General features: G+C 39.7%; 1 protein-coding gene across 7 annotated transcripts in view; it reads right to left on the reverse strand.

Annotated features, from left to right (window-relative positions):
- slc23a2 (solute carrier family 23 member 2) overlaps nucleotides 1–16,892 on the reverse strand; it is a 50,903-nt gene that overhangs the window by 6,000 nt on the left and 28,011 nt on the right. For all 7 annotated transcript variants that reach the window (XM_051950808.1, XM_051950807.1, XM_022196079.2 and 4 more), the window contains 10 exons: nucleotides 15,903–16,060; nucleotides 9,681–9,769; nucleotides 9,337–9,404; nucleotides 7,420–7,601; nucleotides 6,419–6,539; nucleotides 4,946–5,102; nucleotides 3,301–3,448; nucleotides 3,073–3,178; nucleotides 1,683–1,950; nucleotides 69–164 (listed from right to left, as the gene is read on the reverse strand). In XM_051950808.1, coding sequence (XP_051806768.1) covers nucleotides 69–164; nucleotides 1,683–1,950; nucleotides 3,073–3,178; nucleotides 3,301–3,448; nucleotides 4,946–5,102; nucleotides 6,419–6,539; nucleotides 7,420–7,601; nucleotides 9,337–9,404; nucleotides 9,681–9,769; nucleotides 15,903–16,060 — 1,393 coding nt within the window. The remainder of the gene's footprint in view (nucleotides 1–68; nucleotides 165–1,682; nucleotides 1,951–3,072; nucleotides 3,179–3,300; nucleotides 3,449–4,945; nucleotides 5,103–6,418; nucleotides 6,540–7,419; nucleotides 7,602–9,336; nucleotides 9,405–9,680; nucleotides 9,770–15,902; nucleotides 16,061–16,892) is intronic.

Consider the following 16,892-nt stretch of genomic DNA (forward strand, 5'->3'; position numbering starts at 1 on the left):
TCATGCAGCCATAAATGTTAACATTATTAGTGTGACAGATGTAAAGAAGAGAGAAGTAAAGACCTTACCAGGGATAGTATTGTCCAAAATAAAGGCGACAGACCCTCCGACAAACATGGCAGTGGTGAGGAGCACGTTCAGCACTTGGTCAATTTCAACTATGCCTGAGAAAGACAACAAGAGAAAGTCAAGATGGGCGCTGAGCATCTGACCAAAATATGTGTTGAGGCTTTTAACAAATGCCAAAACTGACAGTATGAATAATATCAGAGAATGTCATCACTGTTTCACAAAGTGTTGAGCAATGTAATAAACACTGAGCGTGAAGAGACCTACAGCGTATGGGTGCACTTTGTCTTCATTAAACATGACACAGAACAAAACAAAACTAATTGTAAACACTTGAATTTTCAAGGTTTGGGGGAGATCGAGACAATTTTTAAACTGTATGACATCAACAAGAGCCTAAGCTTGATCATTTGTTTACATCCATTATCAAACTGGATGTAAAATAAAATAAGTTACTTAAAATGTGCGACTAATTTATTTAAGAAAGAAATATATTATCCAGAACATATTTTAACAGTCATGTGTTGATCTTGTCGCCTAAGTCAGATACGCATGATATGTACAGCACTGGGAAATTCACACACTGTCTTTTCTCATACCTACTTCATCTAGTGTGTGAGCTCTGGATGAAGGCCATTAAGCCTCACAGAGGAGTTTGTCATCGAGACCCTCTGACAGAAATGTGTGGGTTTAGCTCGTAGTTTGCAATCAAAAACATAGACCGCCTCCTCTGTTCACTACAGGACTAAACAGCAAGAGCATACACCTAGTGGCAAATACAGGTACAACAGCTCACATACAATACTGGAAGCATTGTATTATCAGAGAAAATGCGATTGGGGCTAAACATCCATCAATCCATTCTCTATACACCGCTTTATCCTCACTAGGGTTGTGGGGGGCTGGAGCCTATCCCAGCTGACTCGGGCGAAGGCAGGGGACACCCTGGACAGGTCGCCAGTCTGTCACAGGGCTACATATACAGACAAACAATCACTCTCGCATTCACACCTACAGACAGTTTAGAGTAACCATTTAACCTCAGCATGGTTTGGACTGTGGGAGGAAGCCGGAGTACCTGGAGAAAACCCACCCATGCACAGGGAGAACATGCAAACTCCATGCAGAAAGATCCCAGGCCCACCCCGGGATTTGAACTGGGGATCTTCTTGCTGGAAGGTGAAAGTGCTAACCACTACATGGGGCTTAACAGACACTAAATAAATAATGTTGATCTGATATGGGGCAAATTAAACTTTATTGGAACATCCCTAGTAAATACTTTCAGAGAAGAAGTCTCAGCTTTAAGAGGATGCCCGATTTATTCCCACCTCACACCTAAAACAGCTAAATTCAGACAGCAGCACATTAAACGAGCTTCTCAAAAGTTGCCACAAACTTCCTGCAGATTGCGTAAGATAATGGAAGGATAAAGATGTACAGTATGTGCTACTCACATGCAAAACAGAAACTAATTTTACTTTAAATGTTTTCATACATACACAAGTTCTGTATTAAGCTGAGCTTGATAAACAGAAGTTACTCAGAGTCCTAACATTCTTGTTTATTGATCAGTATAAATGGATAAACTAAGATTCCTGCCCTGCACTCACCGGTGACCAGTGGGTTTTGTTTGAGGTAGCTTGGCAGCATCAGACCAAAGAAGATGGAGAAGCCCAAGACAAAGAGGTTCCTGGAGGAGTTGAGGTCAACAAACTGCAGGTTGGACAGTCCCACTGCTGTAATCATCCCGAACAAGGTGCAGAACAGAGCTCCCAGGACAGGGTCAGGCAGGGAGGCAAACAGGGCGCTGAATTTACCCACAAGCCCCAGCAGCAGCATCATGGCAGCTCCATACTGGATCACACGTCTGCTTCCCACCTGGAGGAAAGGAATGTCACACAAGCTTAAAGTTTTTTTTTCAGCACCACACTGACTGTAGCTTCAAATCTTTTTCATGATCACACAAATCTAGGAATGACAGGAAACCCAGAAAGACTATAAGGACCACAATTATTATTAATTATCTAAACCCTAAACCAACTGGTGGGTTTAAAGAGCGGGGTACCTTAAAAAAAAAACACTATTTAACGGAGATTTTTCTATACTGCACAGAAGACATTTTTGACTTCTCTCGACTTCTAATCATGGTTGTTCTGTGTCCAAAATGCAAGGCTACATATTGCAGTGAAAAATTAGTCTGTAGTGAATCAAAATGTGACATTCTCTACATTGCTTGGGGTCAGATGGTTTAGACACAAATTTAATGACATTTACACTGTATATGAGCTTCTTCCAAGCAGTTAAACAGCAATTTCTAACCAATTAACATAACCTAGACCTGTGTGAAACGATGCATAGATGGACTAAAACCTAACTGAAGTTCATTTTTACCATATTTTTGCTACATTTTACACTTGTAACTGTTGGTCATAATAGACGGGCAAAACAGCAGTGTTTGCTATAGGTCTGATGGTGCAGATTCAAATACAACAAAAATGGTTGAAAAGTCGCCCACACAATCTTGTCACATCAGACTCACACTTTACACATGTACCAAGTCACCAAATAGTCCACAACCACATACAAAAGGCTGTCGAAATTCCAGATGTTTTAATACTCTTGAAGGCCTTTCTTGTAGAATCTGAATTTAAGGCTTGTTAATACTTTAATTCATTAGTGATAAATGTATCATTTTGTCTGCAAAAGTCAGAGAATTTAAAAATGCCCATCATAGCTTCCAGAACCCAACGCAGCTTCTTCAAATTGGTCATTGTGTTTAACCAATAGTGTCAAAACAAGAAATATTAAATTCACAATGATACGAAAATAAGAAACAAGTGGAAAATCTTCACATTTTAGAAGCAGAAGAAGAAGCAGAAAACATTTGCAGTGGCCAGATAATTTTTAGCCCACTGACTTATCGATGAATCATGAGGAAACACAGATGCAGAATAAACAACATACAGTCAAAATGAAAGTAAAAATAGAGCTGTGTGTAACCTTAGTGATGCCCAGGACGCCTATGTTTGGACTGGACGACGTGGAGCCATTTCCTGTCCCAAAAAGACCGTCAAGCACACAGGAAAGACCCTCGATAAATATCCCCCTGCAGACATCAAAGAAATGCTACTAATTATGGTGTCTACCAGACAGTAAATTGTCCACGCTATGATTCATTATCAACCGGAGTATTTTGAGAGAATACGGAGACGGGTAAAGGAGAGTTACCGATTGATTGCATGGATGGGAGGTGGGGGAGCACAGGAAAGGCGAGCGCAGGCGTAGTAGTCTCCGATGGACTCGATGATGCTGGCCACCACAGCGCTCATCATGCCGATGACACCAGCTGCTGTCACAGATGGAGTTCCCCACTGAACTGTAGAGGGAAAAACACAGCGTCATTTCAACAGAAAAAACAAAATAACAAAAACTCAAAGCTTTTGGACTGAATATCTAGCAAAGTGCTTTTATGTCAGCATTTTACTTGTCAGATTTTTAATTTTGTTTGGAAGACTCTGTTAGCTGCTTCAACTTCAACCTGTCATCACCCAACTTTAGCTTTGCTTTACTGGCTCACCGTTCATTTTAGAATTGATTTGAGGATTTTATGCATCACTTTTATAGCAGATCTAGCCTAGCCGCGCTAGACAACCCACGGCAACGAATTTAATTCTCTGCCAGGGTGGGTCTAGTTACCCTCCATAAGGCTCGAGGTTGGATGCTCCTAAAACTGGCCGGACGAATCACCATGAAGTGTAGAGTCAGAAGGTGGGCGTAACGAAGTGACGACAGAGGCACGACGATTCTGACAGAAACAACCGGCGCACAATAAACAGTTATCTTTCGACTCGGCTTTGGCCACAGCCCTTAAAGATTTGAAGCTAAAATTCGACTTGGAAGATAAACAAGGGACGGCACTTAAGTGTTTCATTGAGAAGAAAGACGTATTTGGACTTATGCCGACGGGATATGGCAAATCCTTAATATACCAGTTGGCTCCGCTGGTTGGGAAGCTAATGAGACTTAGCCACAATCCGCCGGTGCTCTCGGAACTACGTCAGCCTATTCGTTGCATTGATTGGTTGTATACCTACCCAATTGCTGCAGAGGGATTTGATAGACAACCTTTTAGCCCGCCTCCCTCCCTGTCAAGCTTCCCTCGACCCTTGTGCCGTCAGAAACATGGGTGTATAGCAGATCTACTCCTGAACTCAAGCTACACAGCTGAAATGTTGAACGAGAAAACTGCTCCAAAGTCGAGACTGAAAGGTGCTTTTGCCATCAGCGTCCCTCAGATTTGAAACGACCTGACATAAGGCTTTTAAAAAGGACTTCTTTATAATAATTTCTTAAAACCCATGTTTATAGACTTGCTTCTATGCAGTGCTGTCTTTCTATTGCTTTATTATCTTATTGGTATTTACTAATGCTGACATTTTGCATTCTGTATTTTTGTCAATTCCGTCTTCTTGTTTTAACTTTATGTTAATTTCATCTCAGTTTTGCCTCGCTTTGTTTGGCTTTGCTGTCACAGTTCCTGTTATTTTACTTTGTAGCCTGATTTTTCTTTGTCTGTCAAAGCACTTTGCAAACCTTTGTTTTTAAAAGTGCTACATAAATAACATTATTATCATCATTTTTTGCATAATGTTACATTATGCAAAAAAACTAGTCTCAATCCTCTGTATATAAAGTGTTTATTGGTTTCTGTCTGAGCTGCTCATATTACTGAATTATCACAGTGGCATTAATTCCTGTTGCACACGTTGTATGTGATTTTGTTTAACACATTTGCATCCCTTCCTACATCATTAAGACAGCTCCATGCCATTGTAGTGGTATTTAATCTTAAACTCCAAATGAACACGCTTACATGGATAGGGGATTTTGAACCATGGCGCAGCTGCCAGGATTCCTTGACGTGCATCTGTCCGAGCGTAGAAACCGTACTTGTCCTTCTCCGGCGGGAAAACGTCAGTCACAGTAAAAATGAAACACAGCAGCCATGACACCAGGATGGCCATTATGATCTGGGTGCCAGAGAGAAGAAAACACTCATAGGACATTCAAATAAAATGATATAAACACATTTGACAAGTTTAGCCTTTTGACCTCCAAATGTTGCCGGAACTTTGAATTGTCTTTTGTATTTTTGAACTGCCAAAATTACAGCATTTTTTTAGAGTCAGAAGCTGTAAAAATAATGAAAAACAAAAAGCCTGCTTTCAAACCTATGGTTGAAGTTGGTAGGCAGGGAACACTAAGGGCCTTACTTAAGCGTCCTCACTAGACAATTACACCCCGACTGGGGTTTGAACCACAAATTAGCCGACAGTAAGTAAAAATGTGACAGAAACCAAGAACGTGCAGACTTTCTTGTGGCTCCTCGGGCTAATTTTCAGTCTTGTGTAACTTCAGTGCAGTAATCTCGATATACGCCAAATGCATGAAGAAATATAAAAAAAGGGGGGGAAAAAAAGGATGTATGCATTAATTTATCCAATCAAATGTGCCTTGGAGACACTTCAGCTGGTTGGTCACAGTAGCTAACTATGCAATATCACATTAAGAGGTGAGTGTTTAGGTATTAGCTGGCAAATTTTTTCACATCTTCAACAAACACGATTTACTTTTTTTCTATCATAATTCTCCTCTTGGTCAAAAACAAAGGTGAGGAAAATTTGGGTGAAAGTTAACAGTTGTTTATAGCTCCATATAAATTAATACATTAACTGAACCACCTGAGAAATTCACTAAAACATAAGGGTTCTGATTTAAACACCTCATGTGAAGTATTTCATCTATTCACAAACACAGAAGATAAAGACAGTCTAGCTTCTGTTTCACTGCGACTTTCAACTTCAACACATTTTGACGTACACAGAAAATATGTGACATTTAGGACCAGTATAAAAGTGTTGCAGTGCATTTCCAGCCTCCAAGACTACAAAATCAAACTCACTTTAACACTGTAAATAAAAACTACAACAGCAGTAAGAGGCCCTGGGATGAAATGGGATAAATCAGCCTGTTGGGTAACTCTGGTGTAATTTCAACAGAGCTTTTGTCATTTCACCAGCAGAGGGTAGGAAAAGACTGATTTACACAGAGTTAGGACGTCTCCGAGGGAGAATGAGATTATCTCTGTTGAATAATTTGAGACTTACATGGGAACACAAGTGTAACGAAACACAAAGGTCAAACCAAACCATTAGAAGAGAGAACAATATTTAGACTCAAAAAAAGGAAGCAAAAACTAGAGCTCAAACAATTGGTACAAAATGAAACCCAAAACAATACAAAAGCTGAAGTCTGTGTGTAGTTTTACAACAAGTTGTGTACTTACAGGAAACATTTTAAAGACCTGCAGCCTGTAAGAGGTCCAACCTTTCTTGGCTTTGTAGATTGGCAGAGGGAAGTGAACGTTTCGGGCATATTGAGAGAAGAGCAGCACCAAGAAGATAGTCCTGCAGAGAGAAACATCTTTAGTTTGGTTTAATCACAGTCAAATAATAGTGTCTTATTATTTCCTATAAGGTATATTTTCCTGTGAGAGAACTAATCCTTTATGAACATGTTCCATTTAGTCCCGTCTATGGCTGACTCAGACCCCATAGGCTTCAGAGCCAATCAATTATCCTAACTGCTTGACAAATCGGTGGCAATTACAGGCACAGATCCTCGGTCCCTGTGGAGCGATAGGAGAGGCCCTCCAGCTACGGTGTAAACAGCCATGACACAGCAGGAGCTGATGTCACACCATCCGAGTATCACGGATAGAAAGTAGATCTTCCTCTGAGTCAGTCCTCTGTAGCTTTACAGTCTACAGGATGTAGAGAGTTATTAAGTTTTCTTTCAATAATCGCTGTAAAGTAGGAGATCGAGGAAGTTTAGCTTGCTTATGAAATCAACATAAATCAGTTAAGGGAAAGAATTACTGCGTATAAAACACTACAATAGAAGTACAATTTTTGAACGCGTCAAATGTTACTCTAAACCCTGAAATTTTTTAAGTAATAAACATGTAGCGGTTAAAAACTTCCGTTTCCTGGTGAACAGGCCGCTCTGCTTATAGACAGTTTCAGTGGTTTCCAGTGGTGACAGGTTTCATGGTAGACTAAAATAATTTATTAAAATAGAAACCACTTCTGTAGCATTATCCATTATATCCGTCCACCTGCAGGCTCAGTGTTGTTCTTTCTACATAATACACAACGTCGTATGATGGATGTGAATCAGGATTGTGACAAAATGCAAAAGTACAACAGAGAAAATACGTGGGTGGAATTTCGTTTTAAAATGTTCTTATTGCAACATAACTTATTTTGCATGAGAGTCTTTACTCACAGCATAGCAATGCCCCAGTGTTTCCCGGCCCTCTCCCCTGCAGCTTGGAAACCAGACAGGCCGATGAGGGTCACGGTTGGGGTGATGGTCAGAGGTCCGATGTACTTCAGCAGGATCCCGGGCAGACCCAGCGCTCCGATGCACACTTCAACCAGGGACGACACGATGATCGCCCCTTGGATCTGATGGAACAGAGAAATTGTAGAGGCAGAAAAAAACAGGTCAATGAAACAAAGATGTTTTTAGAAGCTGTAGAAATAAAGCTACAAAAAACGAAACAACAAATTTAAACACAGCTGCAGTTTTGAATTAGTTTAACTTTTAATCAACAACTTAAACTCATGAAGTACAGGAGTAGACTCAGAGACAAGATGGTGTTGACTGTTAAAATTGGAATTAAGACAATTTTAAACTGAGGGGCAACCCAACAGTGAACTGGTTAGGACACATTCTACATAGGTGCCAATGTCCTAAATAGTGACTGCATGTCATTAGCCTGCTCTCTTTAGCTAAAGTGTAATGAGTGCCTTAATTTAGCAAAACTAAATCTGGGGTTTTGTGAAGGAGCTGCCCTGCTTCATCTAAAATAAAGATTATATTTAACTATACAGGGTGTCCCAAAAAATTTCGTATCATTTTGCAGGCCAATCATTTTTGCAATTCTTGTTGAAATAACCTCAAATTTTCACAGAATGTATAGAAACAGATCAAGATTTTATATTTAGTGTTTTATTTTTGTTCTGTTTTCAGGTTGAGCCGTGCCGTTCACTCCCAAAGAGAAGTCATTTTGTGTCTTGGAATATGCTGATGTTGATGATGGTCTACCAGATCTTTTAGCCCTGCATAAGCAGCCTCCTCTTTAAATTTTTGGTAGCAAGTCCAAATTTGTTTGCCAGTTGGTGAAGTTTTTCCAAATTTTGCATTGAAGGCACGCTGCACAGTTTTGGGTGACTGTGTGTGAGCATATTCCAAGACACAAAATGACTTCTCTTTGGGAGTGAACGGCACGGCTCAACCTGAAAACAGGACAAAAATAAAACAGTAAATATAAAATCTTGATCTGTTTCTATACATTCTGTGAAAATTTGAGGTTATTTCAACAAGAATTGCCAAAATTACTGACCTGCAAAATTATGTCTAATGTTTTTGGGACACCCTGCATATCAAGATTCAGTGGAACAAAATTTCGTGAACATAATCTATGATCAAGGCCACTGTTGGAAACATCCTTTGGTAACTACTCTGGTCATAAGACAAAATGTATCACAGCTATATCTGTGTAACTAGTGCCTGAGGGAGACCCTGTAAATAACCAGCATATTCCATAACCTTTAGCCAAATAATGTGCAAAATCTAAGTCATGAATCAAAAATAACCATAAGCAATCTGCCTCATGGTTGTGCATGGCGGAGGAACAGAATCACCAGTGTTCACAGTGATAATCTTGTTTGCCTGGGCTTCATCGGCCTTTGTGTTCTCTTCTGTCTCTTTTTATCACCTCCGTGTTCCTCCGTTCAGCAATTTGATTTCGTCTGATTGAGTTTTGTCTCATTGGTGTGTCACATAAACAACAATTACTCAACTGGCTTATGCAAACAGAAAAGGTTAACGCAAATTAGCAGCATCTGTTACACAAAACCAAACCCTGCAGACACGAGGACAAAGCGGCATCTCTATTTGGACAACAAAATAAATAAATTAGGTCAAGAAACGCCCACTATGTTACTACAGTTGCGTAAACATTTGTGTAAGAAGTTACTCAAGTTAGGTTGGATAACATCTTATGAAAATGTTAACTGAATAGACCTGCCCTTCCACAGCGTCATGAAAATTTGGTAATCATCTAACATGTCCATGCTCAGCCTCCTACATTTTCCAGGTCTGTCTGTTTTTGTCTTTTGCCCTGCTTCACCTCACCTCTCGTATCCTGGGGTGCCAGATGTGCTCTGTGTGGAAGAGCTCTGTGCTGTTCAGTGCTGGAACCACTGCTCATGGAGAGATCAGAAGATAATAAAACAGAATGAGATCACTATGTGAATCAGAACTCTAGATATTAAATGGAGCACACAAATATAAACCAGCTAATCCCATCTGGGGCCCTTTAATTCTCAGCCATCTTTGCAGGCTCTCACAGCATTTGGAGCAGGGATCAAAGTAAACAAAGACACAAAAACAACAGTTTTCATTGACATTTTTATCACGTGGGAGTGCTGGTATTGAGTAAGTGAAGAGTGAAAGACAGGAAAGCAGGAGAGTGCTACCTGTGTTGTTGCAGCTCCATTTCTCGAGTGACAAGATTGCTCTGGCTGGTGCGAGGAATGCGAAAGCGCTGGCCTGGAAAAGAGGCAACCTAAACACAAGAAAAGAGCAGTTTACAAATCACTTTCAGAGCCTGAATAATCACAGTAACATACAACAAAGTGTCAAAAAATGCTATTTTACATGGAGAACCACCTCCAACCAAGAGTTACAAGTCATCATGGTAGGATGCATACTATTCTTGCTGGCTATTTTTATCTTTTTTTCTTTTTTTTTGGATACCATTCACTGAGCAGGGTAAGATTCCCCCTGGTCTGCTGCTGGCTGATTTAAGGTCAGCTAAACAGAGGAGGACATAGCGCAGCCAGTTATTGTTGGTACAGATTCCCCTCCCTCCCTGCTGTGATATGCAGTCATGACAGCTTGGTAAATCAATTATCTAAACAGAATTAATTCATCAACTGTAATACAAACGTGAAGAACAGAAATGAGCGCCAACAAGCTAGAAAACAGAGAGGACGGCTATTTTTGTGAAGAAAGAGGAAGTGAGCATTCATAGTAAATTGATGTGCATCTGTTTGTTTCGAGTAAAAGAGAGAATACCGGCATCAAAACACATCTCCAGTCTGATCTTTGCTTGATCAAATAACCTGACGACGTGACAATAATCAGGTTGGGACTGACACACTGTACATCTAAAAAAGGCATCAGATTCCTGTTCTACTGTACAGCTGTCTGTTTCCAGTACAAAGTACCTTTAATGGAAAAGAACCTTGGCTACTTTGCTTAAAAACACATTCACTCTACTTTTCTTTCATAAATAAAATCTAACTAAATATTATGACAAATGAAAAGCAGCAAGGACAAAAAAAAAAAAAAAATTCAAAAAGCAGTAAGTCTACACTGAATCATTTCACATCCACTACACAAGTCACATGTCTGCGGGTGGCAGCTGCACACTCAGACACGACACTCGGGGAAATGTACACGAACACTTCACCTTTCCAGGAAGAGCATTTGGGCTTTTTTTTTCCGCCCTTTTGATCGACCTTACTTGGTACCATGACTCATCAAATCACACCGCATACCTCCTCCTCTCTCCATCTCTTCACTGCTGTACACGTGTTCTTTTGTCTCTCAGCATTCCTCACTACTCATCTTCAAGCTTTTTTTCCTGTGCGCTTCATTCAGCTACACGCTCTCTACATCAAGGATACAGTCACTACTCAGACATGGCATCCGAATAACTCTGAAATATACAAATGTTACTAGAAATAAGAACTGCACTTGTTAGTAGGCACATGAAAAGTCCCTGTTTAACAGTTTAATAATTAAACTGAACTGCCATTCGTTTTTTCCCCCCACTTCATTGTTCTATTCATCAAGAACATTTGAAGAAATCTGAGCAGGGATTCAAACGTCTAGGACTGAACCAGTTTAACGGGTTGTCTTTCATTGTGGTTCATTATTAGCTATTTAATCTGCTGAAGAAACATTTCAGCGATAAGCTTCGACAGATACAAGTGTATTTGGAAGTGAGAACTGTGCTGTGGGCCGGTGGTAGGGGTTTGTAGAGACATTTACTTTAAAAGAGCATTTATAGATGTGGTGGAAGACAAAATAATGCATTTAGAATAAGCTTTTCTGTCTGCTAGTGCTTTTAAGCCGGTCATCGCTGCTGCAGTTTCAAGGTGGAAATGCTCAGCCATGGCATTTAGTTCATGATATAGATTCAAGCATATAAAAAAAACCCTACCACAATTACATATTCACAAGATTAAAAAAAATGGATTTTCACCGGAGAGCATGTTGAAAAGAGCTTTTCAAGATATGATTTATTACAAAAATAATCTGCTTAGTAGAACATTTTGTCTGCTATTCATTTTTACATATTCAAAAAAACAGAATCTACCAATATGCAAATATCTTGGACACAAGACGACTTCGTTTTACTGAGAAGTCTAATTCTCCGTACATGCGACCAAAAGTTTCCACAACTTTACATTAACGTCCCTCTGCAGTGGCTGATTTAACCTAAAAACCTATCTCTATGAATCAAGGTTACATATTTAGAAGTTTTTTTCAGAACAAGCAAAATCTTCATTACTTAAAATGGCTTAGATATAACTACACCATTGTTTCTTCTAGAGTGTAGGGACTATTCTGTCCCTGCCGTTCTCTCCACTCATCCCTACCTACTCACTGCAGCTTCAGCACACCAGCTCACTCACAACTCTGCTCAAACACTGTAAAACTGCCCAGTACTACACAATAGCAAGTTGTAACACTAGAGTATTTCAGGAATACATGCCAGGGTTGAAAACATTCAGAAGAAGTATTTTGATACAGAAATCCCCACCCTACAAGTTGACAGGATTGGATCATTGGGTTTGTTACATGTGAAACCCTGGAAGTCTGAACCTAGATCGTCATCGGTACACTGCGGTTTCAAGGTGGAAATGAAATGACATGTCTGTATCCTATAAAACAACATATGAACAGGTTAACAAGGTTAAAAAAAAAAGATTTTCACCACAGGGACCTTTAAAAGAGCCCTTCCAGTCAATTATCTGCTTATACAAAAAACTTTCATTAAAAAAAAACAGAGTCTACCAAGGTTTGACAAAAGATGTTACTCCTTCACTGAAAAGGTCAACTCTGAGTGTATGTGACAAGAAGCTTCCACATCTCACATGAAAAACAGATTCATGTAAAAATACACTGCACATATATTTCGTTCTGTGCAAAATGCCCAAACATCACAGTCAAACTGCTTTAAGAAAACCACGTTTTGATTTGAGAGGTTAATTTGCAATCAAGATAACAGGTTAGTCAAATCATGAAATGTTCTATGCTCATGAATGTATGTGGCTGGAGGAGACAGCACAGTGTACGGCCGTTCTGATGCTCGGCTAAAAATAGGAGGAGATGCCAAATTAAATGTGTATTTTCATTCCTAACAATCTGCGTGTAGGTGACATCTGGTGCATTACAAACAGCCCATGTAAGTGTTAGATTGGCTGTACCGCCCACACAGTTCTTTCTATATTAATGTAAACACACTTAAATTAAAGGTTAGACTTGGCGTTTTAATGTAGCATTCGCCATTTTATTTCAAATTGAATGTGCGAAAGTTCAGCCCCTAAGAACAAAAAAAAAAAAAAGTGTGACTGCGCTACAAATACCCAAAGTGACACAGTGTAACGCACACACAGTGACATTTCTCTGGAGACAGTAATCCACAGAGAGATGGATAGATAGGCACTGTTTGTCACCTCGGCTCAGCACCGCCTCACAGAGAGTGGGCTGCTGGTGTGACAGGAATGTCCGTCACACTGAAGCCAAGACCAGATTCCTCTCTGTCCTTGCATCTGAGAATGAGCAAGAAAATTTAGACTTACAGCTTTTAATTTGCGAGGCATCTCTGCCAACAGGGTGTTTTGGAATTTCCCTGTTGTTGCTATATTAAGGCAAACATGAAGCAGTATCCAACTCTACCGAACGCTACCAATTTGCATTAAGAGTGTTGTAGGATCTGGCGCTTTTGGAGATTGAGAAACACTGTATTAGGGCATAAAACTCAAGATATTAAGTTTTAGGCCCGTGTATCATTAAAACTATTTTGACAATTTCTTTTGTCAATCTGATCTGATCTCTGTCCGTCATGTCTTGTGGCGCATACGCCCTTCATAGAGTGTTATCTTTCTGTGTCAGCTGCTATAGTCTGCACCTTGTTGCAGTAAAGTGGTGTACATGGAAGATGATTGGTCATATATGAAGGAAGCACAAAAACGAAGGCTGGAGCAATGACCTGGGGAACCAAACGGTAAAAGAAGAAGAGGAAGACCATAGACTGCTTGACTGCTACTACTTTTATGTTAATAATTACCTTGCAGGTCTCCCCTTTTATAAACGCAATCAGTGGAATATCCCTTGACCTCTCATGAACATTATACCTTCCAGGACTTTCACTTTTTACTCCATATCCGATCTGTTATAACTTGACTGAACTAAAACCGCGACAATCTGAGCATTACAGACTGAAGTAGCTTGCCTTGGTGTTCAACAGAGGGCGCTCTCTTCACTATCACCCTTTTGCATATCCTACTTGCTTATCAGCGAAAGCAGCTAAGGAATAAAAACAGAGGACACGAGCTGTGCGCTCCAGCAGAACATTGCAGCACCTGAGAAGATAACAAAATGGCCCACAAAGATAAGGCTGCTTCCTGAGCTTGTGCAAATCAAAATAACAACAAATCAAACTTGATTTGAATATGACTTTTTAAAAATGTGTCAGCGCTGATACTGCTAAGGCCAGTGGTGGAGTTCAAGACAAAACTGTAATTAGCCTTTTTCCCTGCAGGTAATACATCTACCAGCTGTGATATCAAAAGGAGAAAAAACAAACATCATGCATAAGTAAAGTCCATCTGAATTTAAAATTATCTGCATTAGGTACTGGACAGTCAGTTTCCTGACATACATTACCGGTCAAAAGTTTGGACACACCTTTTCATTCAATGCTTTTTAATTATTTATATGATTTTCTGCATTGTAGATTAATACTGAACAAAACACTTTTTTGTGTACAACATAATTCCATATTTATTTTATAGTTTTGATGTCTTCAGTATTACTCTACAATGTACAAAATAATTAAATAAAAACCACTGAAAGAGAAGGAGTGTCCAAACTTTTGACTAGTAGTGTGTACATCTGGTTCTGGGCTCTAGGAAAAATATGAGAATTCCCATGAAGAGTTTGTTTTCTTTAAGCCACCACATATCTTTCAATGAAAATATAATTAAAAAAAATTTCTGGGCTTCTGCTGAAATAATGAGTAATAAAAATAAGATGATAGACCAGTGCTTGGACATTATTTTCATCAAGGCAGCAGCGAAAGCCATCAAAATGACGTCAAAAAGAGCAGCAAGTGTCTGTGTCCGTCTGGCTTTGTCTGATGAAGTGATTTGGCAGACAGCTGCTGCACACCAGGAACGATAATGAGACAGAGACTCCGCTACGTCAAGATGGAAAGATTAGATTTATTAAAAAAAAAAAAGAAAGAAAGGGAATCAGTTTACCTCTGAACTACTTGTCTTTTATGAAAGGAAAATAACACCTTGTGCCAGCATGGACCAGCTTTCATTAAAACAAGACCCAGAGGATGGGATAATGTCCATGGCAACAGGTTATGTCTCATGACTTGTTATTGGCAAATGATCGGAGTGATATCACCCTCACAGTTGAATCAAAGGTTACAAAGCATACGGTACATTTTGAAACACACAGCTTTAGTGACGTGTACGAACAGCAGAAAGCATAAAGGTGGTGAACTGCAGATAACGTATGGTAGATCAATACGTGTGCAGAAGGCTGAGTATCTCAGGGTAGGATGAGGACAAAGGAAAATAAAAGACATGTGGATAAAGAAGGAAGGAGAAATGTGTCAGGAGCCAGAGGAAACTGGGTCAAACGAGCTATTCCCGACATGTGCACACTAGTATGGCCTCTTGGCGGCTGACAAAGGCATGCCTGCGTGTTTAATCGATTATAGCTTCAGTGCTATTCACAATGCTTACCCAGAAATTATAAAATACTTGAACCACATGTAGCTCAATCTACTAGTCTGCACCTGAATGCCTCATGTGGTTGTTTTCTGGAATCCTTTTTTTCTCTCAGATGTTGTCTTCATTCAGAAACTACAATCTACTTGAGGCTGGGTTCCATTTAAGTCTTAAAAAAACAAAACGAGGAACTTAAAATGCTATATAGTTGTTACATTTTGACAGCAAATAGGCATACATACGAGACAACTGCTACAGAACGCAAAGCTTTCAAAAGTTGCTAACAAAACATTTAGATTGATAATTTATCTCAGACATATTCAACAAAAAATTTAGATTAAAAACCGATTAATTTTTTAATGGAGAATTTCTAAGAACCTTCAATGACAAAAAAAACCCCATATACTTATGGCATCCTCGTACACTTAAAAGACGCTTGACAATGACAAAGAGGAAGGCTGGAGGAAAGGGAACTTCATCCTGACAATGGTGCTTGTCTTTAAGTGGTACTTACTGATGAGACAAAGTGGAAGTAAGGGGGAACAAACAGGGAGGAGGAAAATGCAAGTCCTACAGCTGCACAACGGCTACAGTTTAGTGTTAAATATAGTGTTTAAGAGGAAGCATTTCCTTATGTAAGACATTATGTGTGTGTACCTGCAGCCCAGTGTGGTTTGTAGCAGGGTGGTGATCCCCACACAGAAGAAGATGGTCCCTATCAGCTGACTGGTGGCCCACTGATCGAAGCCGACGCACATCGCCTCAGCGAGAAGGAACGGCACGGCGATAGTTCCACTGAAACATGTCAGGTAGTGCTGGAAGACAACGTGTGATAGAGTCAGTGATCATGTGCCCGTCTAGGGGCCTAGCTTAGCAGCAACTGTGAAGTCATGTAGGGGCAGTGCAGAACAAAAACACCATAACTACAACTCTTTAGGACGTTTCAACTACCGGTACATGGCATTGCCATTTAAAACTTGTGAACTTAAGTTTAGGATATTCCCACATCTTTAATTCTGCACTGACTTTAAATTTCTTTATTTCCTCAGGGAAGACCGTGGAAGAAAAAAGGAACAAGAAAGCAGTGGGACAGGATGTTTCTCATTTTGTTGGGGGTTTTTTTGTCCAAAAATTAATTACCTAGGGGTGGCAGTAATTTCTGTTGCTTTTTAGATAACTAAAATTAACCCAGAAATGTAAATCAGAAACATAGTTTTGAATAAAGAAACAAGAACAAGGAATCTGTTTTTATATTAGGAGCTTACACTGTTATCAAGAAGACTCGTAAAAAAAAAAAAAAAAACTCCCTTTACATTTTTGCTCATAAAACAGAAATCTTTTGTTCAAATTGAATCCTTGAGTGTAACTCATTGTTGGTTTTCCACCAATCTGACTTCTTTTCCTATTCATTACTCTTCCTACAAAGATCTTCCCCAGATTTGGGACACCATTGGACAGCCATGCAAAAAACGTTCAGCTGATTCTTTAAAGCTACACCTTTATGGCTTATTTATGGCCATACCTCTTTAATGCATTACACAACTGCAAATAAACTCACAAACCCACCATGGAAAATTCAATGACATTTCACCTTTGCATGACAAAAAATATGCTCCCTGTCCACCAATCAGAAGAACTACCTTTCAG

This window comes from Acanthochromis polyacanthus, chromosome 7 (genome assembly GCF_021347895.1).
Source record: "Acanthochromis polyacanthus isolate Apoly-LR-REF ecotype Palm Island chromosome 7, KAUST_Apoly_ChrSc, whole genome shotgun sequence".
NCBI classification, from domain to species: domain Eukaryota; kingdom Metazoa; phylum Chordata; class Actinopteri; family Pomacentridae; genus Acanthochromis; species Acanthochromis polyacanthus.